General features: G+C 47.1%; 12 protein-coding genes across 12 annotated transcripts; 8 read left to right on the top strand and 4 right to left on the bottom strand.

Moving 5' to 3' along the window:
• Window positions 1-251: 251 nt before the first annotated feature.
• Window positions 252-1,609, top strand: N7529_000363 (uncharacterized protein; the record flags this gene model as incomplete). The annotated part of the gene is made up of 3 exons (XM_057235894.1): window positions 252-674; window positions 743-898; window positions 947-1,609. 3 exons carry the CDS (start codon window positions 252-254, stop codon window positions 1,607-1,609), a joined length of 1,242 nt encoding a protein of 413 aa, XP_057102697.1.
• Window positions 1,610-1,983: 374 nt separating this feature from the next.
• N7529_000362 (uncharacterized protein) lies at window positions 1,984-3,488 on the bottom strand (the record flags this gene model as incomplete). The annotated part of the gene is made up of 2 exons (XM_057235893.1): window positions 1,984-3,164; window positions 3,221-3,488. 2 exons carry the CDS (start codon window positions 3,486-3,488, stop codon window positions 1,984-1,986), a joined length of 1,449 nt encoding a protein of 482 aa, XP_057102696.1.
• Window positions 3,489-4,157: 669 nt separating this feature from the next.
• N7529_000361 (putative chromatin remodeling complex subunit (Arp8)) lies at window positions 4,158-6,501 on the bottom strand (the record flags this gene model as incomplete). The annotated part of the gene is made up of 4 exons (XM_057235892.1): window positions 4,158-5,789; window positions 5,840-6,239; window positions 6,318-6,396; window positions 6,462-6,501. 4 exons carry the CDS (start codon window positions 6,499-6,501, stop codon window positions 4,158-4,160), a joined length of 2,151 nt encoding a protein of 716 aa, XP_057102695.1.
• A 452-nt stretch (window positions 6,502-6,953) lies between these two features.
• On the top strand, window positions 6,954-7,784 carry N7529_000360 (ADP-ribosylation factor family protein; the record flags this gene model as incomplete). Its single annotated transcript, XM_057235891.1, has 5 exons — window positions 6,954-7,028; window positions 7,122-7,160; window positions 7,234-7,317; window positions 7,375-7,698; window positions 7,758-7,784. 5 exons carry the CDS (start codon window positions 6,954-6,956, stop codon window positions 7,782-7,784), a joined length of 549 nt encoding a protein of 182 aa, XP_057102694.1.
• Window positions 7,785-8,295: 511 nt separating this feature from the next.
• On the top strand, window positions 8,296-9,860 carry N7529_000359 (Alcohol dehydrogenase superfamily zinc-type; the record flags this gene model as incomplete). The annotated part of the gene is made up of 6 exons (XM_057235890.1): window positions 8,296-8,527; window positions 8,953-9,033; window positions 9,088-9,181; window positions 9,240-9,290; window positions 9,342-9,607; window positions 9,676-9,860. The coding sequence occupies 6 exons, from the start codon at window positions 8,296-8,298 to the stop codon at window positions 9,858-9,860; spliced, it is 909 nt and encodes a 302-aa protein (XP_057102693.1).
• A 3,350-nt stretch (window positions 9,861-13,210) lies between these two features.
• N7529_000358 (uncharacterized protein) lies at window positions 13,211-14,179 on the bottom strand (the record flags this gene model as incomplete). Its single annotated transcript, XM_057235889.1, has 2 exons — window positions 13,211-13,927; window positions 13,997-14,179. The coding sequence occupies 2 exons, from the start codon at window positions 14,177-14,179 to the stop codon at window positions 13,211-13,213; spliced, it is 900 nt and encodes a 299-aa protein (XP_057102692.1).
• Window positions 14,180-14,870: 691 nt separating this feature from the next.
• On the top strand, window positions 14,871-16,474 carry N7529_000357 (dihydroorotate dehydrogenase 2; the record flags this gene model as incomplete). Its single annotated transcript, XM_057235888.1, has 2 exons — window positions 14,871-15,329; window positions 15,383-16,474. The coding sequence occupies 2 exons, from the start codon at window positions 14,871-14,873 to the stop codon at window positions 16,472-16,474; spliced, it is 1,551 nt and encodes a 516-aa protein (XP_057102691.1).
• A 932-nt stretch (window positions 16,475-17,406) lies between these two features.
• Window positions 17,407-18,120, bottom strand: N7529_000356 (triose-phosphate isomerase; the record flags this gene model as incomplete). The annotated part of the gene is made up of 1 exon (XM_057235887.1): window positions 17,407-18,120. The coding sequence occupies one exon, from the start codon at window positions 18,118-18,120 to the stop codon at window positions 17,407-17,409; it is 714 nt and encodes a 237-aa protein (XP_057102690.1).
• Window positions 18,121-20,129: 2,009 nt separating this feature from the next.
• On the top strand, window positions 20,130-20,612 carry N7529_000355 (RpiB/LacA/LacB family sugar-phosphate isomerase; the record flags this gene model as incomplete). Its single annotated transcript, XM_057235886.1, has 1 exon — window positions 20,130-20,612. One exon carries the CDS (start codon window positions 20,130-20,132, stop codon window positions 20,610-20,612), a length of 483 nt encoding a protein of 160 aa, XP_057102689.1.
• A 619-nt stretch (window positions 20,613-21,231) lies between these two features.
• On the top strand, window positions 21,232-22,243 carry N7529_000354 (putative U-box domain protein; the record flags this gene model as incomplete). The annotated part of the gene is made up of 3 exons (XM_057235885.1): window positions 21,232-21,314; window positions 21,415-21,952; window positions 22,010-22,243. 3 exons carry the CDS (start codon window positions 21,232-21,234, stop codon window positions 22,241-22,243), a joined length of 855 nt encoding a protein of 284 aa, XP_057102688.1.
• A 359-nt stretch (window positions 22,244-22,602) lies between these two features.
• N7529_000353 (acyl-CoA-binding domain-containing protein) lies at window positions 22,603-23,146 on the top strand (the record flags this gene model as incomplete). The annotated part of the gene is made up of 2 exons (XM_057235884.1): window positions 22,603-22,938; window positions 23,027-23,146. The coding sequence occupies 2 exons, from the start codon at window positions 22,603-22,605 to the stop codon at window positions 23,144-23,146; spliced, it is 456 nt and encodes a 151-aa protein (XP_057102687.1).
• A 470-nt stretch (window positions 23,147-23,616) lies between these two features.
• N7529_000352 (tyrosyl-DNA phosphodiesterase 1) lies at window positions 23,617-25,516 on the top strand (the record flags this gene model as incomplete). Its single annotated transcript, XM_057235883.1, has 4 exons — window positions 23,617-24,084; window positions 24,168-24,280; window positions 24,332-24,752; window positions 24,809-25,516. 4 exons carry the CDS (start codon window positions 23,617-23,619, stop codon window positions 25,514-25,516), a joined length of 1,710 nt encoding a protein of 569 aa, XP_057102686.1.
• Between the last annotated feature and the right edge of the window lie 556 nt (window positions 25,517-26,072).

Below are 26,072 nucleotides of genomic sequence, written 5' to 3'. Positions count from 1 at the left end.
CCTGCAGGCGGCGCAAGAAAGGTGTAAGTGGCGTTTCTCACAGCTTTTGGGAGCAGTCCAGAACAATATCGTTGAAGAGGCATTAGTAACGAGACTAGTGCGATCTACAACAACCCTCCTGCGGTCAGTGCAGAAAGGCTTGCATTCCTTGCGAAGGTTATACCGAACTGGTTGTACATCGATACTATGAAAATGGCCAATTGAAAGTTCTCCCTTGTGACTCTCATCACACCAATCACCTTGTCACGACAATGGTATTGCCCACAAACTCCCAGAGTCAATCATTTGCATCTTCGTCTTCATCTTCATTCAACTTGATAAAATCCGTCACATTATCTCGCGCTGCCCGTGAATCCGGCTTCGAAGGCCTGTTCTGGGAGACTTACCTGCCGAACAGTCAATTCTCTTCACTGTTTGACGACACTCAGCGGGCTTTGGGCGGGTCGATTAGCGTAATTCGAGAGATCCCATCAGGCAATAACCTACTCCGGATAGCGCTTGGTGCAATGGCGCTTCGAGCTGCGGCAATCAATAATGATGACCCTGGTTGGATGAAGCAGCAGGCTACAAAGCTGCATGTTACCGCTTTGCAACAAATGAGAATGGCATTGAGCTCGCATAGGAAACACGGGCTTGAGCTTCTGGGTGCTGCACGAGTATTTAGTCTCTATGAGGTACATGATATTAAATATTTTTCTTGTTTGTATACTTTCCATCTCGCCTTCGGCTAATCTTTATTCAGGCGCTGTATGGCGGCGACTGGAGGAACCAGGAAACGCAATCCCGCAGTTGGAGAGTTCATCATTCTGGAGATCTCGCTCTTATCGTATCCAATCCACCATCTTTCTATATCACCGGCCCAGCTCATAGGTTATTTGTTGACGGACGACTTAATCATGTAAATCGTCGGCTTCGAATATTGAAATTGATACTAATCTGTCTGTAGGTACAATGCGCACTCAGTGAACGAAAAAAGCTGGTTCTCAACGAGGCAGCTTGGATGACCATCCCTTGGAGTCAACATCGAAAGACACGGAAAGACTTCTTAATAGACATTCTTCTAGAGATTCCCTCACTCTATGAAGATATTGACAACACGATCCTGACACAGCCAAGCCAACGTCACAACATACAGAAAAGAGTGTCTGCTGTGATAGGCAGACTTGCAACCTGGAATTCGAAGTTCGGTGTTACATTGTCTTCCTCAGTGCAAGATTGGCGGTTTCCTGTCAGCATGTCAACGGATAGAATTGCGGATGCCCACATAATGACACTCTACTGGGCCACCAGTCTCCTGGCATACAGTCTCTACCGTGACTTCTCGGAGGAACCCGACGGTGTGAGCATCGATGCAGATGATTGTTGTCGCAGTATTATACACTGTATCCCAGTGTTTCTGCATCCGTCTACTGGAGCTTTTCGTCAACACCTCGTTCCTTTCCCATTGATGGCAGCGGCTCTGTATCTGAAGGCGGTTCAGCCGCCGAAGTTACCCACTGAGCGCGATTATCTACTGTCTCTATGTGAGAACTCTGTTTTTGCACCTATGCATCAGTTCATGTCAAGCCTGCGGCCACGGATTCTTATTGGTCTGGAGGATAACCCATAGATTCCAAGCGGTGTCTGAAAAAAGTCGATATGACGTTTCTCTCGGCTGCTAAACATATTCGCGATTGAAAAGGAATAGCTATGTTTGAAGCATATCGAAAAGACTTTCAGGAACGTGGTGGAAGATCATCAAAAGGACCAGATTTCCTAGAAAAACATATGTACTTACTACTGCAGCGAGAGGTTCTAATCGGAATTTAACAGTACTTATGGATGGAGGTTTGAGGAATATGAAGTTTGTGTGTATATCTTTTAATTAATGCGCAACGCCATTTTCCATTGCTCAGACGCCAAGCCCATGATAATCTACCGAGCAGAAACCTCGAGATTTAAATGTTCAAGAAATCCATACTACATAAAAACACCTAGTAGAGCCTACTCATCATCGCTCATGTGAGTATCCTCTTCAGCCGGCTTCTCGTCATCCTCATGTTGCTCTTCGTCTTGAATGACTGGCTCAGGCGGCATATCGCTTTCAAATTTGGGATCAATGCGCAGACGTGACAAAGCGCGCTTATATACCTCTGCATCATTGGGGTCCCGAACAACGACTTGCATCTGGTCGACTTGCTCCTCTCGCTCCTCTTGTTGGGTAGAGGTGGGAGCAAGGCCGGCCTGCGCAATGGTACGAGCGCGCTCGGGCTTGAGACGGGTCTTACCAATAATTGAATAGTAGTAAGCGGCCAATTGTCTGGTGTCGCCATCCTTCGGCTCGAATAGCGTCAATGCAAGGTCCTTTTGTTCTTGGTTGAAGGTCTGATTGCTTGTAGCATACGTGCGAACACGATCGTAACGGTGGAACTTGCTGCCCTCGGCAGTCTCGCTGTTGTAGAGATCCTCGCTGTCGCGGTTTGGATTGACCAGATCCATGTTTGCATAGATGTTTTTGACGTGTTGTTGCTTCTCTGGGAGGAAAAGTTGGTAATCATAGGGAAGCGGTCCTGGGTCGGGGTAAAGATTGGGATTCTTTTGGTGGAGTTTCATTTTGTTGTCATGTTCCTGGCAGATGCGCTGCTCGGGAGCGATTGGGGCCATAAGTCCGACATCCATGCGCTTGTCTCGTTTGCCTCCGACGGCTGCCAGTGGCGCCTTGTCAAACTTGAATTGAAGATAGCCACCGGGGTCTGGGAATCCCTCCAGATCAGGCAAGACAGGGAAGAATCCTACAGGCTTCCTTTTCGCGTTTTCGGGGTGAACGGGATTAGCCCAGGCGTCCACTTCTGCCTTCGTAGGAGCAAGTCCTCGGATGTGGCTGTCAGTGTCCTCCCCGGTGTGCTTGCTCTGCGGATAAGCAATGTCGAAGCCCTTTTGAATGAACTTTTTAACGTATTTCGGATCATCGACGGTGGGCTTTTTCCTGGTATTGCGCGGTTGTGGCTTCACGGGCGCAGCGTGGGATTCACTTCCCGCACCGCGGTCGACTCCGATATGCTGTGTACGCCGAAGGAAACTGACGTTGGCATTCTTCGGGGCGGGGTTACGGAGTTGTTCAATGGTCATCAGAAGTGGTAGGTCCGCGGGGTCGATGGGCTGAGGGTTCTCGGGGGCCATGATAGCTAGTGAAGATATAAGCTAGAGTTATACAATTGGAAAGGATGAGGCGTTGGCGCACCGCTCTCGTCGCCCAGGTGCAATCCTGGAATACCAACTAGGTCAATCGGCATTCCGCCCTCGGCATCGGCTTCAATGTTGGGCTCCTCGCGACGGGCCAGGTTCGATGCGAACCCGGGGGTGAGGAACCGGCTCAAGCCCTCGTGGGGGATGTCGAGGAGTTTCGGGGGCATATCTGGGGGAGGCAGATCATTGCGGTAACGTAGAGAGGCAATGTATTCCTGGTGGAAGCCACCGGAGGACTGTCCTTCCTTGGACTTGGAAGACATTGTCTGTTTAATTGTTCTCGCGGTTGTCGGTGATGCTGATCGGTCAGATACGCTTAGCAACTCGGTGCGCATTGGTAAATAAGGTAGACTCACCAGAATATATCAGAGATTTATCGTTTCAGTATCAATCAGAGCGCACGAAAAGAGGGGGTGACTTCAGTATCCAGTCAGTACAAAAGCTCGATATGAATTGAGTCCAAGTGGATGGATCGCAAACACACGTATGAGGCTCGAAGTGTGGCGGGAATTCGGCGAGGTGATTGAAAAGCTCGCAGTGTTGTGATTAATTGCGTAAATCTCCACGAGGGGAGTTTTATTCAAACTGGCGCGAAATTGAGATATGCGAAGCTGCCATGGCTCCGGAGTCGAGCTAATTGAACATTTTGCCCATATGTACCGCCGTGACAGCGGTGCGTGGATATATCTTTTACGTTGTGAGAGTGCGTGGGTACAAAGGTTGAATTGCTATTGACGCACTACAAATAGCGAGAATAGCCTACTATTGACTACTATTGACTACAACTGTTATTCGGATTTGTTTCCGTGTTCAGAGTACTCCATTGAATTAAAAAGCTATTTAAAATCTTTTCGATCAAGAAAACAAAACAAGCAACTCCCACACCTAATTTTCATAATAACATCACGGAATCTCCGAAAATAGAAGGCTAATTAATAGGCCCACATGCACTTGTATGCCATCAAACGAGGACCAAGCCGATCATACTCTAATCTTCCGATCCAACTGTCATTGGTGGTGTTCAGTTTGCCAAAGATACTGGCTCCCTTCCACACGACGACCTGTGGATCCAGTTCTCTGGGAGGGGTCCCGATCATGATTTCCTTCGCAAAGCTAGGGCGAAGGGTCTGCAGTCTCTCTTCGAGAAATGCATGGAATCCGGGAGTCAGACTTCCACCACCAACGACCATGATACCGCCAATGAAGTCTCGCATCTTCTTATCGTCAGAACGAGCAGCATGAGCGATGGAGGTCAAGATGGCATTGTCCAGGCCGAAAATTGGCATGATATCATCGCGATATTCCACGGCGGGTGGGCGTGGAGGCAGAGTGGCAGCGGATGGAACAGCAGGAGTGCTTGTACCCACTGCTTGGGGTGTTCCGGTGGTTTCGGGCACCGGAGAGCCGGCGACGGAGGAGCGCGGAGTACCCTCTAGATCCTGGACTTTGCTCAAGGCGTTCGGATGCTGGGGGCGGCTTGGTGTGGCTTGAACGTCTGGTGCGCCCGAATTAGATTCCCCGTTCGTCTTACCATTACTGGGCAGCGGAGGAGCAATTGCAGTCAAGATCTCTGATTGGGCTGCAGAAGTAGGGTCATTGGGGGATCCTTCGTAGATGTCGACTGAGCCGTCGATCAATGTGCGTCTTCCTTCGATTTTGTTCTCGTTGTCGAAAATTGCAGGTTCGAAAACACCCATTGGTGCAAGGTGGACTTCGTCAAATGCCTTGAAAGTATACTTTCGCGTGTCTTTTCCTGCTACGCGAAGGTGGAAGTCGAACACTTGTGGAGAGACACTCGCTTCGACCATGGTACATATATTCTTCTTCAGCTCTTCGGCCAAAAGGAAATCGTGTCTGCGCCGCAGGTTGATGTCGGAATATGGGAAGTGGTCGTGTAGCATCATTTTGACAAACGTTTCAGTTATATCTTGACCGCCATATTTCAGGTTAACTCGCGAATTCTCGATGCACATGCCTTCTTCCACGCAGCAGATGGAGGTCTTCTGCGCTCCGATGTCGACCACGCAGGCTGAGGTGAATCCGGCACCGAAAGTGGCTGCAAGACTCTCTTGAATGAAACAGACCCGAGCGAACGCAAACTCTCGCATCAACATCTCCAGGATTTGAGTGACGTATGATTTGTCGTAGAGATCTGGGATAACGAAGACACACGAGTATTGAGTCCAATCCTTCTTGCTTGTCAAGTGGAGTTGATTCTTGATCGCATCTTCAACGATCAACGAGATATCCAGGAAAAGTGCTCTCTTGCTTGCGTAGTCCTTCTCATTGCACCACCCATTCTGGATCGGCCAGTAGAGCTTGTATCGAGGTTTTGAATCGTCCGGTACCCTTAAAGCTGGTTGCCCGACGATATACTCGGGGGGAGGATTGGACAACTCGGTCCATTCAGCACGCATTGGGTCGTTGTGTTCAGAAATGATTTCGGGCACAGTCCTGCGGTTATAGTTCACCACCATCTCCTTCGAGTTTGGAAGCATCCTTCGCTTGTTCTGTCGCATGTGCACCTTCAAATCTGCAGACATCCGACCGAAATGAGACGACCACTGTAAGTAAATCAGCCAGTGCAATATTAAACAATATAAAATAGAAATACCTCGGCTCCGAATTCCTTCTCCGGCTCCATTTCCGAACCATCATCATGCTTGAATCGTTTGGGCTTGGGCTCCGGATGATCCTCGTACTCGCTGGTCGCCGACTTCCTCGCAATCACCATGGGTAGGGTCTTGGGCAGTGCATCGCTGGCAAGGCCAATGCGAAGGTTTTGACTGCCCATATGAATGACAATGACCTTTGAGCCAATTACCTCAGCTGGAGTCTCCTCCGCATCTTCCATATTGGCATCAGCATCTACTTCGGCATCGCCCTCCGCGTTCTCAGTCTTGGGAAGCGCCTGATCGCGATCGTGATCCTTTGCTTTCTTGGTCATCCTTGTCCTTGCTTCTTCATTTTGGAGTCGAAATGCGAGGTTCTGGTCGTCTCTTTTCAGGTAGTCACTACAAGCCGCGCAGTCAGTATTGATGTCCCTCCGAAACCATGTCTGTCTAACTGTTTGGATTAGTATCAACACATACGTGTAGTAGTTCTTCTGATTGATTGCTGGGATCTGTGGCCAACTGGATAGTTCCATGTTATTGTCGGTCCGCTCCAGGCCTAGGTCTCGTGTTAGCTATTGTCGTGCGCTCGCAGGACTCACCAGCGTCATTAAGCAATCTTACCTTCATCCCGAAGGGCCTTGCCCGACTTCTTTCCGACCATGATGTATACCGGTTGGTGATCAGCTATCTGCAATTGGGACTGACGACAGCCAATCTAGGGAGGGCGCCGGGAATGATCGCAAAGCTGGGGTTACGCTTCTGATGGTAGGATGTGGTAGTTGAAGAATATAGAAAATTAAACCAAGTTCTGATCAAACAGATGGGTATGAACAATCGCAAGGGTTTTCGAATTGAGGAGCTCCAATCCCGCGCAACGATGATCCCCCGATTGACCGCCCACCGCACAGGCCGACCAAAGAATCCAATGCGGTTGCCACCAGCGTCTCTTCTCTTTCACTCCCATCTACTTTGTACCATAACCATAGCGGGCTTGTTTCCTGCTGAATAGCTTTTTACGATTTACGTGCAACGTCATCCGGGCACATTATCCCCAATTACCCCAGTTACATACTCACCGAATCAACGAACACACGCGCATCACTACACTCCATCATGGGAGGCTCGCTATCACGCATTTGGTCCCTTCTTTGGTCCAAGAAGGAAATCAGAATTCTCATTTTGGGACTTGTATGTCACCTCCTACATGTTGTCCCACTAAGCGGGGAAGGCAGGATACGATGACAAGGGCCGAAGCTGATTGTCATTGTTCTAATGATTTAGGATAATGCTGGTAAGACCACTCTACTGTACAGATTGAAGGTGAGTCATTGCATCTGGGATATCGATACTTCAGCGCATTTAGGGCTCATGGGGTTAACTTTCACATCCACAGATTGGTGAGGTTGTCACCACGATACCTACAATTGGTTTCAATGTCGAATCGGTCACATATAAGAATCTGAATCTCAACGTCTGGGTGGGTACCATCAAGTTCAAAAATCGCTCGAGTTTTGCTAATATACCTTGGATATAGGATCTTGGTGGCCAAACCTCCATTCGCCCATACTGGCGATGCTACTATGCCAACACCGCCGCAGTGGTCTTCGTCATCGACTCCACAGATATCGAGCGGCTGGGGACCGCGGCAGATGAACTGGCAGCCATGTTGAACGAGGAGGAACTTCACGATGCGGCTTTGCTGGTATTTGCCAACAAACAGGATCAGCCCGGTGCCAAGGGCGCTGGCGAAATCTCAGAGGCTTTGAAACTGGGGGAACTGCGGGACCGGAACTGGAGCATTGTTGCTTGCTCTGCCATCGATGGCAAGGGTATCAACGAAGGAATGGATTGGCTAGTGGTATGTTACTCCCTCCCCTGAAGGATTGTTTCTTGAACTAATAAAACATCCACTTGCAGCAAACAATCCAGTCGGAGAACGCATGAGTTTTAGGCGTTTTGTGTCGGGTTCTAGATTTTATCTTTCATATACCTTGGTGTTCGAGTTTCTCTTGACGACTTGGATACCTTCTGTTGCATTCGAGGTACTGTACCGCCTTTTCCCTTCGACTCTACTGAGGCTTGTGGAGTTCTTGTCTTATATCGCTTCATGATTTTGCTGGTTCCTGATTCCTGCAGCCTACCAATAAATTTTTAATTGAATCTTTCAGGCCGTAAAGAAGCCTGTATGGCATTCTCCCGCATTGTAAATCTCTAGCTGTGGGCTACATACCTTGCTATATGTGGTTATAATTACTCTATGCCACCTGGGCATTTATGTCACTTATGCAATGCTTATCTTGCCCACCTGGGCGTACCTCATCCCCGCACCTGCGATATGACTAGTCAAGCGCCCATCATAACAACTTGCGAACTTCCCATCTCATACAACCCGGATTCTCTTCCTGATCGACTAACATCCGAAGTGACTACCTCTATACCTTTTTCCCAAATCAAAATGGTAGTCCCTAAGATCCAAATTGCTGCGGTTGTCGCATCTGCCAAAACGTCCGTTTCCTCACGGGTGGAGATAAAATGTGATCGCCTCGTCCCGACTCCAACAATGGGAGAAATCCTCGTGAAGCTTGAATTTTCTGGTGTATGCCATTCAGATGTGCACAGCATCCGTGGCGAAACGCCTATGTCGACAGATGTGGCGGGTCATGAAGGTATTGGACGAGTTGTCGAAGGTATGGTTCACGTCTAGCTTGTGATTGGCTCAGAACAGCTGTTAATTCATCTTTGTAAACTTCAGTGGGACCAGGTGTCGACGAGAATGAATGGATGGGGATTAGGGTTGGCATCAGGTCTGCGCCTTTTTCATTCGGCTGTTCTTGAAAACCATAGTTACTAACGCTAGGTCAATTTGAGCGGTTAGGTGGCTCTATAGCTCTTGCCGTCAGTGTGAGATATGTGATATAAACCATACCGCATGTCCGAATCAGAAAAACTCCGGCGCAGTAAGTTGAGCATCTCAATTTTTTCCATCTATCACACATATTCATTGATATTTACCTTGTTACTCTACAGAATGTGCCTGGTACATTTCAACGTGAGAATGTCCCATCCTGTTGGTCAGTCAAACTAAACAGTTCACTTCTAATCCATTTATAAGAATATATCGTCAGTCCGGCGCTCCATGTGACGAAGATTCCCGAGAAACTATCCCCCGACAGTGCAGCACCTCTCCTTTGTGGTATGTTTAAACTATCTTAATAATAGGATTGTCAAAACTAATATCTATTCCCAGCCGGGATTGCTATGTACTCTTCTATTATGAAGACAAAAACCCGCCCAGGAGATTATGTTGCCATCATTGGTGCAGGAGGTGGGCTGGGTCATATGTACTTCATCTCAATTTCCAAAGCTACAACGTGATTTTTCTTACAATATTTCATACAGGGGAATCCAAATTGCTGTCAAGAAAGACCTCAAAGTCTTTGCAATTGATAGGTATGTGATGATCGAAACTGAAAATACTAATTGGACATCAACTAAACTCAGGACAATTCAAAGCGGAGATATAAAAAAACAACTCTGTCTATCTCTTGGGGCTACCGACTACCTTGACTACCGAGAAGTCGACATCGTCCAGGCAATCAAAGCCAAGACTGGCTTCGGTGTACATGCTGTCATCTGCACCGCCAATGGCGAGCGGGCATATGAGCAAAGCATGCAAATGCTGCGGCCTCTTGGGACTCTTGTCTGCGTCGGTATTCCTAGTAATCCATTCAGACTTCCAGCTACGCCATTTGATATGATTGTCAAGGGTTAGTGTCTCATTCCGTACTTATGAGATATTTGGGTTTACGCAGATTGAACTAACATGCTGCTAAAGGTCTCACTATTGTTGGAAACTCGGCAGGAACATCAATTGAAATGGATGAGCTGTTGGCTATGGCAGTTGCTGGTGATGTCAAAGCCCATGTTAACGTATTTGAATTGGATCAGATCAATGATGTTCTGGGCCGTCTGGAACGCTCCGATATTGATGGAAGAGTGGTATTGAGAATCCCCGAGTAGTTTCAAGGCACATATATACCCGTGATATCTGATTCATGCCATGAGATATAGGCTTGATGAGATTCTTCGGGGTAAGCTAGTGAATCCCATGTGTCTAGTTCACCTACCTAGCTATTTCCATTTCATAATTCTCCATTCATAACCCTCGACTTTGGACATAGGCTTGTGTTTATTGGAATGATGAGTCTGAAATTAGGACAGCGACAAACGACAAAAAATACTAAATGAAATGATTCCAGATGGGATCAACTCTCGACTCTGGTTATTAGCACCACACTCTAACCAACCGGCCTATGGAACCCCAATTGTTGTGCCAAATTTCAATAATTGTTACATATAGCAGTAGTAGTAGATTCTTCTCGAGAAACGACCTCAATCCGGGAATCACTAGGGACACAACAGCTTTCTCTACGGGCACAACACATTATGTAATACCCGCATTATATAATCAATTTTCTCTGAGATCGTTACCATACATTACCGCAGCAACTGCATTGCTTACTACTATAGCAACTACATTCTATATCATCATGCACTATAAGAACTCGCTCTCTTCCTTCAATTCCTATCATCTAAAATCAATCTGATGTCTCTAATGTTATATACAGCCTGTTATACCTTGCAGGAACGGATTGTATGACCGATTTCCCCACAATTTGAGCACTTTGATGGCGCTTTCTTCTTGATAATCCTTTGGTCTGATGATTCATTGCTTTGATATGATTTATTATGTTGGTTTGTTCTCTTTGGTATCGGGGGTCCTAGTAATAAGGGATCAAGTATTGGCAGATACTCTGATAGCTTATTACTAAGGCCCGTCCTCCAGAATTGATGAATATCGCTTAGTGGAATTGGTTGGTGATTCATTAATAAGGGAGCAATTCTATGGGCACATGGAAGACCCATTGTCCTAGTGAATATATTAGTACAGTTAGATAAAGGGGCTTCGGGAGTAGCTCTCTTAGCTATAGCAGCTTGCTTAGAGATTAAAGAAATTGAATATCGTGATGTTCTCTTTGTAATATTCGAATAGAGAAAGTGGGAGCTGAAATTAAGCGTCTTAATCTGATCTTCAGCAAGATTAGATGAAAGGGCGTAGTGCTGAGCTTGTATAGCACTTTTGATTCGCTCAAAAACGAAGAGCATATCACCAGTTGATGCCCCGATATACTTTTTTAGAAAAGCATGAGAGCCTTCTACTCGTGAGGTAGCCCAATTACCAAGGTGAAGGTACTGCCCTATCCAAGCCCTAATAAACATCTCTTTATAGGTTAGCCAGGTCCCTTTCACATATCGAAGAGCAGCAGGATTAAGACTGAATCTAGTCTCGAACTTAGCTAGTTGAGCTTCGTATTCACCTATAGTAGATGAGTTAATAAGCTCTTTCCATGACTTAATAAAAGCCTCAAACTCCTCGTTTGAAGAGAAGTACTGCTTAGTCTTTGCAAGCACATTCTTATTAATATGCCAAACGCATAGTAAGTGTGGGCTTTTTGGACAAATCGCTTTAATTGCACCTAGTAGAGCAAGATCTCTATCAGTGCAAAGAACGGGGGGGAGGGTAGAGGGTCTAGCCATGAAAATAAGGTCTGTAGAGTCCATTTATAGCTTTGCTCCTGCTCATTTTGCATGAAGCAGAAAGCAATACTATAGGATGAATTCGATGGTGAGAGACCAATAATATGTAAAAGAGGCATCTTATACCGATTTGTCTTATAGGTACAGTCTAATAAAAAGACCCTATGATATTGATTAGCATATCTAATTGATTCAGGGTGAGCAAACATAAAGAAAAGGATATGGCCTTCAGTATCTTGCTTAAATGAATATCTCCAATTATCCTTTTAAAGTGTCTCTCTAAGGAATTCAAGCGGTGTATAATTGCCGAGTTTCTTTCGTCTTAATTCGCCGCGAATATTATAGAGATCATAAGCTTTAAGTAAGGTAGTAGGCTGCTCTACTCGTAGGAGGCTAATGATCTGTCGTGGCGTTGATCCGATTTCTGATAGATGATTAATAGTGTCGTTTTGATCTCTGGTTAATTGCCGACGTCGTGCTAGAGAGTGCCCTATCATATTATCATCCGGTTGATGATTATGGGTAGGATTTCTGACCTGAATTTGCCATTGATTATTAGCAAGCTTTTTCCCATAGAGACGGAAGGGACAGCCTATTCGCTTCGTGCTAGTTTTCCGGCGTTTTGCCCCATCTAGAGCACCAATTCTATCATGGTAGATACCGCCTCTATCACAACCAAGGGTGATATTCCTATGTGGATTAGATGAGATAGTAGTAATAGCATACCCACGAGATAAGGCATGTTCTTGTATAGAAGTAAGCAGTAGCTCTCTGGTTTCAAAGACTTGCTCAGTTGGTGGCTCCATGATAAGATGAAAGACAGGATTAGATAAAGAGTATAGAGAGATTTAGGAAGAGAGCGAGTTCTTATAGTGCATGATGATATAGAATGTAGTTGCTATAGTAGTAAGCAATGCAGTTGCTGCGGTAATGTATGGTAACGATCTCAGAGAAAATTGATTATATAATGCGGGTATTTCATAATTTGTTGTGCCCGTAGAGAAAGCTGTTGTGTCCCTAGTGATTCCCCTCAATCCAGTTAGATTACGTCATTGAAGCGCTATGCCCTGGAGGCTATTCCTAGAAACGAAAGCCCGGGCGCGAAGCTTTATATTTTCAAGATTGTACTAGTCTATATTTACTTTGCAATCTTGGACTCTTAATATTCACATTCAAGCGATTTACATTGTATGTAGCCTTCTTAAACTTGCTCCAGCTATCACTAGCGTCTAAGGTCTCAACTGGTAGTAGATTCAATAAACTATAACGATTCTAGCGTTCTTTCCCTACAGGTTTATTTCAAGTATCATGTACTCAACTGCATGCATCTCAAGGCCTCTGGCAGAGGACCTAGTTCGAGTGGACAAGTCGTCAGAGTTGAAGAGTCTATAATCTTGTGATGATCTAGGGGATATCGTGTATCTGAGATATCGATGATAAGAGCGCTGAGAGGTACGCCGAGAACAGAGAGGAGTGAAGATTACAATAGAGACTTGTAATTCTGTAGATCTAAGAACTACATAGAGTGACGGCATAATATGATACCCAGCAAATAATCAACTAATCAAATGTCAATTTTTGCTGTCCGCTAGACTGAAGGTAATCAAAGACCAAACTAGCAGCTCATCTCCAGGTGGAACTTCTTTCGAGCCTTGATTGAAATCTTTCATTCCCAAACAAAATACCAAATCCAACTTCACTAGGCTGTTTGCTATAGCTAAAAGGATATAGTTGATTGAAATTTCCAACAAATTTCAATATCGAATCGACTTTTAAGAGTCCCTGGACTTCCCCAACCCACCTAGCCATCCGCGCCCAGAAACCCTTTCTGCAACGACCACAGCCAGGCAGCTAGCCATCAATCCCTCAAGTACCCCATCAGAGTCAGCATCCAACTCAGTGATAACACTCAAAGAACCAAGAATCCGTTGATCGGTCCTGTTCCCCCAAACCGCAATGATATCACCCGGGTTATCCGCAGCAAAGAACTTCAGATTTCCGTTTCCATTGAAACGGGAACTTGAACTTTGATCCTCGGTATCGATTAAGGATAATGCAGTCTTTGATCCCTTCCAATAGAACGTCCTAACAGACTCAGCGTGTGTAATGTCAACACGATATGTCCTTCCAATTCCCTTCCGAAAAATATCCACCGAACAATGTTTAGCAAGATTTGAGGAGCCGAGTGCCTCATTTGGCGATGAGGCCCCCGATTGACGAAATATATCAATGTTCACACGAAGACCCAGCAGGCCCTCGAAACCGCGGTAATGGATGTGCGCGCGATGATCCCCAGGCTCGGGAGTTGGTTCTTTGCGACTGCGCACGGCATTGCCGCCGGTGTACAAATCGAATGATGCTGGGAGATATAGGCCCTGACGGTACCAGGGAATGCGCAATGTGTGGTATACTGGACTTGGAGATTGAGCTAGTCCTCCGGATGGGTGGACTTGGAGGCAGAAGCTGAATGCATTCGTGCCGAGTGCTACCTGGATGGAGCCATAAGCTTGGTTTGATGTAGGATATATGTGTTTGTTGGTATTGAGTTCTTAGCATACATCTTTGAAGACATTGAACGAGCGGTAAGGTTTCACTGCACGATGTGACTGGTTTCGGGCTGCTGTGTTTGAAGTTGTGGAATCTTGCTGCGATGATTCATTCTCCTGGTCTAGAGAATCGTCGTTGTCGAAACAGACATGGTCAAATCCCACGGATGTTGATGATGTTGTTCTTCTATGCATCTCTGGGTATTCAGTGGGATTATGATATTGTGAACTGTAGGTCAATACTGTGGAGACAAGATTGAAACAAGAGGGGGGTATGCTATTTATTTCTTTGTTTCAGATTCAGGAGTTAGCTAGACCTCTTGCGAGATGTGCGGTGGAAGTAAAGTTGGTCATAGCATCGCTTGCCGGATACGAGCGTGACTATTGAAGATATGATCGTCTGCCAAGAGATTTTTCATTGTGTCTATAAGTCCCTGTGGGCTGGGAGACTCCTAGAAATAGATAGAGGTATAGAGGGAGCTTTGTCTCAAAGACTATCATTTATAAGAAAAAAGAACGAAAACCATCTTCAAAATGTTGAATCAACTGGCAAAACTGCATTGAACTCGACCGCCTTGGAATGGATATTCTGCAAGTATTTATCATCACCGCCCGGACAACAAAAGAACCCGAATGCGCCCTTGAGCATTGCAAGGGACGTGCGAGGAACTTTGGATCGTGCTCAATTGCAATTGTAAGTTAACTCAATGCATATGCATATTGACTTATATATGCAACACCAATTGGCTAGCCAAATGTATATGAGCTGGTCGCACTCAACGATCTACGTTCATTAATCCAATACGTTCGGAAGAACTAACCGCTGTATAGGTTCGGGCGTTGCGACGCCGGAGAAGATTAGATCCGCACACCCTCCACAGTAAAAATGGCCTTCAGCTCTACAGCAATGGCTTGGAGAGCCAGCGTCCGGGCTCGTGCCCTTCCCACCTCCCGCTGGGCCCAACGGCCTTCGGTATTTGGACAGCGGGCCGAGCGGCTCGGTGCCTCGAGATATGCTTCAGATTCCGCTGCACCTGCCACCGAGGCTGCGAAGGAGGCAGTTAAGGACACTGCGAAGGAGATCCCCCGCAAGGCTGGCCGTGGCTCTAAGAAGCTACTGTACGGTACCTCTTTGGCCTTGACGCTGCTGGTGGGCTACATCTACGGAACCGATACTAGGGCCAGTATCCACCAGTATGGAATTGTGCCTCTGATCCGCTTGTTGTACCCTGATGCGGAGGATGCGCATCACATGGGCGTGGACATGCTGAAGCTGCTCTACCCGTATGGTCTTCACCCGCGTGAGCGCGGAGAGCCAGATAGCGATGGTGCCCTTTCAACTGAGGTAAGGACTCTCATAACCCGTTTAGTACCCAATTGCTGACCGAATTCCTTCAGGTCTTTGGATACAATCTTTCCAACCCCATTGGTATCTCCGCCGGTTTGGATAAGCACGCCGACGTGCCCGATGCACTGTTCGACCTTGGTCCCGCCATTGTCGAAGTCGGCGGCACCACTCCTCTGCCCCAGGATGGAAATCCGAAGCCCCGGGTCTTTCGCTTGCCCTCTCAACACGCCATGATCAACCGCTACGGCCTCAACTCTAAGGGCGCCGACCACATGGCAGCCGTGCTGAAGCAGCGTGTCGCTGACTTCGCCTACGCCGCCGGATTCGGTCTCCAAGATGAGTCCTCGCAGCGTGTCTTGGACGGTGAGGCAAACGTTCCCCCTGGCAGTCTCGTCCCCGGCAAGCTTCTTGCCGTTCAGGTCGCCAAGAACAAGCTCACCCCAGACTCCGACATCGAAGCCATCAAGCGCGACTACGTCTACTGCGTCGAACGCGTCGCCCGGTACGCCGACATTCTCGTCGTGAACGTCTCCAGCCCCAACACCCCCGGCCTACGTGATCTTCAAGCCGCAGCTCCCCTGACAGCAATCTTGACGGCCGTTGTCGGCTCCGCCAAGAACGTTGAACGCAAGACCAAGCCTTACGTGATGGTCAAGGTCAGCCCGGATGAGGACTCCACCGAGCAGATCTCAGGTATCTGTGAAGCCGTCTGGAACTCTGGCGTTGACGGTGTCATCGTCGGAAACACCACCAACCGTCGCCCCGACGCCCTTCCCAAGGGCTTCGTACTCCCAGAGGAAGAGCAGAAGACCCTCAAAGAGACAGGTGGTTACTCCGGGCCTCAGCTCTTCGACCGCTCCGTGGCCCTAGTCGCTCGCTACCGCACCCTGCTCGACCAGGGTCCGCCGTCGGCTTCTGATGCCAAGTCCGATGCCCCTGAATCCGAGCAGGCCGTTGAGAAGGCGTCGAACTCGCCGCGGAAGGTCATCTTCGCTTCCGGTGGTATTACCACCGGCCGAGAGGCGCAGGCGGCTCTTAATGCCGGTGCCTCCGTCGCTATGATGTACACTGGTATTGTCTATGGTGGAATTGGCACAGTCACGCGGGTCAAGAAAGAGCTACGTGAGGAGCTGAAGAAATGAGCGGTGTGAAGGTTTTTTCTTTTTTCCGGTCTTTGATAGATAATGTAAATAGCATGCACAGGTGGATATGGAAAAAAAATTCATTTTACATTCTTATATCTCCTGACTTGTTGCATTTGACTTGCATTCTTGCATCTCGACCGAGTTTAGTCGACCGGCAGCATGGCGCATACCGTGTAGCAGGGGTGGATTTAGAAACATATGCAATAGATCAACCGATTGAGGAAGTCCCGGGCGGGCGAAAGAAGGAGAAAAACGGGCATTCATAATTGTCGGTAAGAATTGACACTTTTCTTCAAGTTCGGGAGTGATATCAACAGCTCGGATTACTCGATCAGTACGAGATAGCTTCAGTGCCAACAATAAACCCACCTAGTGGAGAGGGCTGCATGTTAGTTTACAAAATTGTACCTGGACTAAGCAAAGTCATTAGCAAAGCCGAGAACCGATATGCAGAAGCGGAGACTAAAAAAAAGCTTTAAGGTCATCTGAGCTGATCTTCGGCGCGTGATGAGCTAAAACTGGGGAATTGCGGCTTATTCCAGGTTCTCCACTGCTCTGTGGGTTCGGTTTCCCCAGAAAGGTGTTCCCGACATAGGCTTCCGGGCCTTCAATGGGCATTCCCACTTTTTTGTTTTGGTGTATTTTTTCTCTTCTTCCTCTTGAACAGTCTAGATGCACCTGTCTTCAATGTTTTGTACTTTTCCGTAAAACCATAACAAGGGTCCGTATGATGCGAAACATACCGTAATGTAAAATATGAACCTAATGTATAAAGCATATAGGGAAGAATGTAGATACCTTGCTTGGGTGCATCTAGAAATGCAAGACAAGAAGAGCACACAGACTAGGCAGACAGCGACTCTTCAACCTCCCTGACAACCTCGCGCACCCCCTCAATCTTATGCGCAAAGCGTCCCAAAAACATCCCATCAACAGCCTTCCCCAAACCCCCCATCCCCCCAAAGCCCAGGCCCCGCACTTCCCCCGTAGAGAACCCTGACATCCCCATCCCGAGTCCCAATGACACCCCGAATCCCCTCCACAACAGCAGCAACATGATCCACGCCCGCAGGTTTAGGCTTTCCAATTGCCCAAACAGGCTCGTAGGCAAAGATAACAGGCGCATCTACTGGAATTGCATCCAGCACAGCTTTCACCAAAACAGCACACTCATTCACCGCCAACCCAACAGCGGCCGAAGCCACAGCGCCAGGCGCACTAACCTCCCCAATGCAAACTAGGGGTATCATGCCGTGCTTGCAGGTGGCGGCGGCCTTGCGCGCCGTCTCTTCGTCTGATTCTTTGAAGATAGCGCGGCGCTCGGCATGGCCTAGCTCGACGATTGAGACGCCGAGACTGTGCAGTGAGGCGGGGGACACTTCGCCTGTGTATGCGCCTGCGGACTCCCAAAAACAGTCCTGTGCGCCGAGGAGGAGGGGGTTTTTGTTCTGCGTGAGGAGTTGTGCGCAAGGGTGGATTGTTAGGAAATCCGGGATTAGGCCTAGCTGGAGTTTGGGTGTTTTGGGGATGATTTTGTTCGATGTGTTTAGGAGGTTATTCAGGTATGTTAGGGTTTCGTCGGGGGTGAAGTACATCTTTAGGGAGATGAGGAGGAGTTTCTCTGGGAGGACTAGGTAGGTCATTTTGAAGGTTGTTAGGGTTGAGTTCGTGACGATGTGAAGTTGTGAGTTCAATTGTTTATGGAGGGGTTGTTTGATTTCCGTTTGTGTTTAGCGTGTTCGGCAAACTTGCTTTGGAGGGGACTCGAGGGAATTGGAGCGAGTACTTTCTTGGATTTTCCTTGTAGGTAATATTAACAAGGGTTGGGGTAATTTACATGGTCTACGGGTGTCAATGCTCAATTCGCGAGGTTCCGAGGTTGCGCTAGGAAGGAGACCTTAACATACAACGTACATGGGAAAATAGTTACATATGTATGTATGTGCCTGAAAGTAATGCTTTTCAATGCGATTAGTATTCTGGAAATGATGTCAATGCTGATACTTGAGACAAGGATTAGGCAAACTTTACAACGTAGTGCATTCAAAACAGGATAGAAAGTAGAAGAAAGCAGGTACAGAAGAGGGGCTGAGCAAAAACCTGTTCTAATTGATTTCTCATTTTGTTTATACTTTTCACCATTTGATTCAAGTTTCATTATTGAAGCGAACAATACTAACAATACCAGACATACTGCAGATCCAAAATTCACCCACCTAGCGCGTATAACCGTAATTATGATATTATACCTAGAATCATATTGAGACGGAGTATAGATATTTGTTATTCAGGCAGCAGCTAACTAACTGCTACATTTGATAGACTGTATGGAAAAATATGTCTTTCGTAAACTCTATACGCCGGGACAAAAAAAAAGATATAAAAAAGATATGACAAGAACGGGATTCGAACCCGCGCCCCTTTCGAGACCAGAATGCTCACTGAGTTCAGCGAAGAGATAACTCTTGAGTCTGGCGCCTTAGACCAACTCGGCCATCTTGTCGATTACATGGAAGTGGGCCATTGTTAAGCAATCTGAGAAAGAAGGAAGGTAAATAATATAGGATGGAAACTCGAAGAAAAGCCACAAAAGAGGGGTCCAACCAAGAACCTGTCACAAATGAGTTTCCCATTTTTGTACTTTTTGGTGTTCGATTCAAGTTTCATTATTATTAAAAGTGAACACTAATACATACACAACTTCATGCCTGAACATAGTGTAGATCCAATTGAAAATCCGGAGTACATATTTCAGCCGGCAATGCGACGGACTGTCATCCACCCCCAGAATAGTGGAGTTGTAGTGGGGAATCATAAGATGGCCTAGATTGAATGTTCATAATTCAGAACTAGACTTAATATTGGATGTGGGCTCTCCTTCGCATTCAATTTTAGGAATTGAGACTTTTCACATGCCTTATCAGTACCTGCCAAGTTTTGAGGCAACGAGAGTAGAATATGAGGTCAACCATCTTCCGATCTTTCAACAATCCGAAAATCCTCCCCGCAGAAACCCGGATGGCTCGTCACGGCTGGTATTCTAGGCATCTATGCATACGAGGTGCCCAGGCCATAACCACGGGAAATAGAGCCGGGAAACAAAGCCACAACCCGGTCCTTCGTCGGGCTTTTACCTACATCACAAAGCCAAAGTCGATATAAAAGTTGAGCAACCCTATCTGTGCAGTGCAAGCCACAGCCGTTTCAATAGAACCATAGTAATTGACATCAATAGGGTAGAAAGTAAGACTGGGCGTATTAATGTTCCAAGACAGCGCCAACGAGGGCGATACATACATCCCGTGTAATACGAGGTACGATGCATGTATCGACCAAAACAAGACTTGGAGTTTCCGACGTAGTGGCCATTCAATCCCTGTCATTGGACACTATAACGCTCGGGCTAAGTAGAAATACGCGTCATATCAAAGTTCCAGCCTTTCTCGATCCTAATTCGATTTAGTGGGGAAAGTACTCCGTATATGATTGCATATAGGTGTGTTACATTAGAGGGGAAGGGGGGAAAAAAGATATAAAGACCCCCCTCGAGTACTTTAGATTTCTTTGTATCAGAATCTCTCAGATCTTTATTCCATTCCATCCTGGAACATTCCTCATTCCTCATTCCTCACCTCATATATATCTATACATAATGTCTGCTCCTCCCCTCCGCATTGTCATGGCCTGCGACGAAGCCGGCGTCCCATACAAAGACGCCATTAAAGCCACCCTTGAGAATAACCCCCTCGTCGCTGAGGTTATCGACGTCGGCGTCAACTCATCATCCGACAAAACAGCCTACCCCCACCCAGCCGTCGAAGGCGCCAAGCTCATCAAAGACGGCAAAGCAGACCGTGGCCTCTTCATCTGTGGCACTGGCCTGGGCGTTGCCATTGCTGCCAACAAAGTGCCCGGCATCCGAGCTGTGACTGCTCACGATCCCTTCTCTGTTGAGCGCTCAATCTTGAGCAACGACGCCCAGGTCCTGTGCATGGGTCAGCGTGTCATCGGCGTCGAGTTGGCTAAGAAGCTTGTTTCGGATTGGCTCAATTATCGCTTCGATCCTAAGAGCGCTTCTGCGGCTAAGATCCAGGCTATTACCGACTATGAGACTCAATTCCGGGCTGCTGCTTAGACTTGTGGCTTTGGTTGCGTGTAGACCTCAGTCCGAGACTCAGTTGGGAAATCTTTGACCCTTTGGTGCCGAACTCTGTGGCACTATTTGTAGTTTCATTTCTCTCTTTGGCTGTCTTGTGCACGATTTTTACATCTTGTTTGTTCTCAGCGCATGATACCACCATCCAAATGTTATTTTGACTCAGATTGGAATAGATCAGATAGATATGTACGGTCTATGAATTAGCATCTGTACATAACAATGAAATAATTCCATTAAGTCTTATTCCAATGTTGAAAACAACCAAAGAGTATCCCAATTTGCAACATAAACATGCTCAGGTGGGCACCTCCACCTGGGCATTATATATAGCTGACTCATAATTTCTGCGGGGATCGATGGCTTTCTACATACATATATGTGTATATGAATCGGCGTGTGTTGTACAATTTTGGACAATTTTGCACACTTTATTTTCAACTAGGTTTCAGTTTAGACGCAAAAGTCCACTGAACTACAATATTGTACAACAATATTCCTACCTGTCGTTGACTCTATAAGACCCACCTGGGCACCTTTGAGAGCAGATCAACAACCTCCGCAACTTGCTATTCTACATTGACTCACATTGTACACCATGGCCCAGCAACTTAAAACAAAAGGCAACGAGCTCTTCAAAGCAGGCGATTACAGCGGTGCTGAAGATTTCTTCTCCCAAGCGTAAGTCACCAAAGCCGACTTCTCCGACTCCCTCTCCGCGGTTCCCCCCACGAGATCCCTCACCCACCAACCTCAACAACAATGCCATTGACAATCCCAGAATCGCAAAGGACCCCAACGACGCAACATTCTTCACAAACCGCGCCATAACCCGTATCAAACTAGCCAAATGGGCCGACGTGGAACATGACGCCCGCGCCGCAATCGAAATATACGGGCTGAAGAACCCGGCCGCCCTAAAGAGCCACTATTACCTCGCGCAAGCGCTCCTCGGTCTCCAACGCCATCAAGAAGCATATGACGTCGCGTCCAACGCGTACACACAGAGCCTATCTACGAAAAACGCCCAGACGGAGAATTTGTCGCGGACCGTGCTGCGCGCAAAACAGCAGATCTGGGCTGCGAAGGAGACATCCCGTATCAGGGAATTGGATGAGACCCTCGGCGCTGTGGAGGTGCTTGTGCAGGCTGACGCTGAGCGGGCGCTTGGAGAGCTGAAAGGCCGGCTTGAGCGTGGGGAGATTGGGGAGATTGGGTTTGGGGAGGATGAGAGGGCGCTGAGAGAGGATGCGGAGGGGAAGATTAGGAATTTGAGGGAGGCTTTTCGGATTGCGTCTAAGGGGGATATTGCGGAGCGGGTATGTTGCTTTTGAATTGGTGATTGGGGTTTGATTATTGACTGTTTTTCTTTCTAGATTGTTCCTGATCATCTCGTTGATGGCATTACTTTTGAGATTATGCATGATCCTGTTATTACGCCTTCTGGGGCGAGTTTCGATCGCATCGGCATTACCAAGTATGTTGAGAAGGCGGGCGTTGATCCTTTGACTCGGGCTCCTATGTCTGTTGGGGATTTAAGGAACAATTATGCTCTCAAGGCGGCTTGTGAGGAGTTCCTCACAAAAAATGGATGGGCGGTTGATTGGTGATTGATTATCTTTCTGTTTGTATCTCTTCCTGGTTCTTTTTGCATAGCGAGTGAGTTCTGGGTCGCGTGTGAATATGCATATGGCGTCGGCTTTTTAGATACATTGATAGAGATGCACAATTGATCCGAAAGGAAATTGTACAGTTCAAGATGTAAAAAGTTTGTGTACAAAGTACTAATTAATTACCGAGGATGTACTTTGTACGTTGTAAACAATCCACCTGGACATCACGCTGCCCGGGCAAACTGGTGAGTGTGTCAGCGACCCCACCAAACATACCCCTCCTCAACCATCTCCAACTTCCTCAACACAAAGTCCCGCTTTCAATTTCACCTGCACACCTCACTCACACATCCAAAATGGCTACTACTACCGTCGACATCGCTCCCTTCATCGCCGTCCTGGAAGCCGCCCAGAAGAAGGAGAAGTACACCCCGGAAGTCCAAGCAGCCGCCGAAGGCATCGACATCGATGTCCTGAAGGCCGCTCACGAGAAGGTCTCCGAGCAGGGCAAGTTCGAGAAGCTCGACGATGCCGCTGAAGCTGAGGCCCTCCAAAAGGGTTTCGAGTTTGCCGCCAAGGCCGTCATGCTGCTGCAGAAGCAACCCGGCCTTTTGGAGAAGAAGGATCTCTACATCTACTTCAAGGTCAGCAAGGGCGAGACCATGGAGAAGCCAGGCACTTTCGACTTCCAGGTAAGTTAGTTGCGCTCAGATTTACAAAAGCAATGCAACGCAGAGGTTGCAGTTGGTAATTGGTTACTAACACTCTTTTCCTGTATAGAAGAAGCAGCTCTACAGTGCTTGGGAGAACGTTAAGGATTACAGCGTCCCCAAGGCTAACCAGCTCTACATCGACCACGTTACCGCCTTGATGGTCAAGTACAACACCGTTGAACAATAAATAACACCCGGCGGGCTCTTGGAGATCGACTCGGATTGAATGCGGTATCATGAATGAATATCGCCCGGGTGATGGTCTTGCAAAGAAGTGATGTTGGAAAGATGGGGCTATAATATAAAATCGATGCTCTTAGCTTTTGATACGAACTACACGAATACAGATGGCTATGTACTTTGCATGAACCAGTGTTCACCAGACCTGTACATATATGGAAGTACATTTTGTATGGACGACACATACAAATGCTACATGGCATTGGATTTGAACGATTCAATTATAATGTTGAATTCAACCCAGCATAAAACAGCATTAAACCCAACTAGTATCTCATTTTTCTTCTAAAAGTACTACCTAATGCTCTTGTTTGCATTCGGCAAGAGAAAAACATTTTTTGATCGATGTCATGTCTCGCGATCATCTCGACCGCCTTTCATCTCAATTGAGCCAATAACCAACCTCGGCCAATTCCAATGGAGCGCCCCTCAAAAAGGGCCAAGGTCTCCTCAGAGCCTGAACTCGCGGAGAATTTGAGCGTGACCACGCCTCTAACATCTCTTCATAGGCAGATCAGCCCACCGCCGGCGCGATCTCAGAAGCCAGGTCCATCATCCCAGTCTACATGCTCTACTGCACGGAATGAGGACACGGATGATTTGACTGGCCCTGGAGCTATAGAGCCCTTTCCAAGGATAGAATGTATCAGCTCCCCTATTCAACTCACGCATATCCGGGATCTCCCCACCACAAACAATGTCGACACCGTGAAACTGCGTGATATCCTCGGGGATCCAATGATTCGCGAGTGCTGGCAATTCAATTACCTCTTTGATGTCGATTTCTTGATGTCTTATTTTGATGAAGATGTCCGAAGTCTCGTGCAAGTCAAGGTCGTGCATGGGTCGTGGCAGAAGGAGGCCGCTAATCGGATTCGCATTGAAGTGAGTTTGTACTAGTGATTTTTTTTGCTGATTATATGACTGTCTCGATGGTATACTTTTGAAAAATACTAATGTGTGCTCAGGAGGCCTGTTCGCGATATCCTAACGTCGAACCTATTGTGGCCTACATGCCTGAGCCTTTCGGGACACATCATTCCAAGATGATGATTCTTCTTCGACATGATGACCTAGCCCAGTAAGACCTTGGTCTCATTTGTCTGTCGCAAAATCTAATCCCACGCGATAGGATTATAATTCATACCGCAAACATGATCCAAGGTGACTGGACCAATATGACCCAAGCGGTCTGGCGTTCTCCTCTTCTCCCTCTGGAGAAACCAAAACCATCAACAGAATCGCAAGCAAAGTGTCTAAAGTTTGGCTCAGGTGCACGTTTCAAAAGGGACCTTCTCGCATATCTGAAAGCATACGGGCCCTCGAAAACTGGCGCTTTAGTCCGACAGTTGAATGACTTTGATTTCAAAGCTGTTCGCGCTGCCCTGGTAGCTAGTGTTCCGTCTAGACAACATGCTAGTAACTCTAACTCAGATGAGGATACACTCTGGGGTTGGCTTGCTCTGAAAGATGCGACGAGCCGTATACCTACAGCCCAGAAAGGCGACGAATTGCAAAAGGGTAACACAATTCAACCACATATAGTGATTCAGGTACGTGTGTCTAAGCTCACTAACTGGCCATGGCTACATTTTAACCCGGTGTCTAGATCTCTTCGGTCGCAACCTTGGGTCAAACCAACAAATGGCTCAGAGATGTCTTCTTCAAAGCTCTCGCTCCAAAATCAAGCACCACCCCCAACTACTCCATCGTCTTCCCAACCCCAGATGAGATCCGTCGCTCACTGGATGGCTACGGTTCAGGCGGATCGATTCATATGAAGACCCAAAGCGCCGCACAGCAAAAGCAAGTCCAATACCTGCGACCTCATCTCTGCCAATGGGCAGGAGACACCCTTATGCCAGGTGCTCAAATCAACTTATTAGACGAGTCAAAACGCGAAGCAGGTCGCCGCAGGGCAGCGCCTCACATCAAAACCTATATCTGCTTTGCAAACAAAGATAAGAAAACTATAGATTGGGCAATGGTGTCATCGGCAAACCTATCCACGCAGGCCTGGGGCGCGGCGACGAATGGTAATGGCGAAGTTAGAGTTTGCAGTTGGGAGATTGGCGTCCTCATATGGCCTGATCTTTTTCGAAGTGGATTGGAGGATGAGAAATCACCGGACGCGGTGATGGTCCCTTGTTTTAAAGAAGATACTCCTCGTTTTTCCGGAGACGAGAAAGACTCCATGGTGGTCGGTTTCCGCATGCCGTATGATCTTCCTTTGACTCCTTATGGTGCTTCTGATGAGCCTTGGTGTGCGACTGCTGAGTATGAACTTCCGGACTGGAGAGGCCAGAGCTGGACTTGAGGTCTGCTTTTGTTATATAGAGACCACTGCAGGAAACGTTGATCAAATGTTATGTTCATATATCTTATCCAGTTATACCGCTCAAGTATATTTAGATATCACTTTATCAGTGTATACACTATAAGTAAAAGGAGGTAAAAAAGAGATACAAGGAATTCCAATTTTGATAATGTATTGCGCAGGACAACATTTCAACCCTTAACTCAATGCTCGTAGCTACCTAGGGCTTGTATTCCAACTGAAGGGGAAGGCTGGCTTTAGCTCAAAAAATCCAGTCTTATGTTCTTTCCATAACTGATGATACTCAGGTCGCACAAAGACATTATCGATCTTGTACTATATTTTGGTGAGATATACCAAGGCCGTGCAACCTCAATAGTTTCTTCGAGTGAAGGGTTTCTCATGGTGCTTATAGCAATTATCTCAGCATCTGTCACTCATCTTTGCACTCCTCCTCGATCTCATTCTCACGCCACTTCCCGGCAAAGATTTCTGAGATACATAACGACTCTGAATACTATATTTTTGCTTGGCTTTATCTATGTGTCATTGGTAA

Source organism: Penicillium soppii, assembly GCF_028829465.1.
Source record: "Penicillium soppii strain IBT 18220 chromosome Unknown utg000001l, whole genome shotgun sequence".
NCBI classification, from domain to species: Eukaryota; Fungi; Ascomycota; class Eurotiomycetes; order Eurotiales; family Aspergillaceae; genus Penicillium; species Penicillium soppii.
The sequence above is the reverse complement of the archived record's forward strand: the minus strand, read 5'-3'. Positions and strand labels throughout refer to the sequence as shown.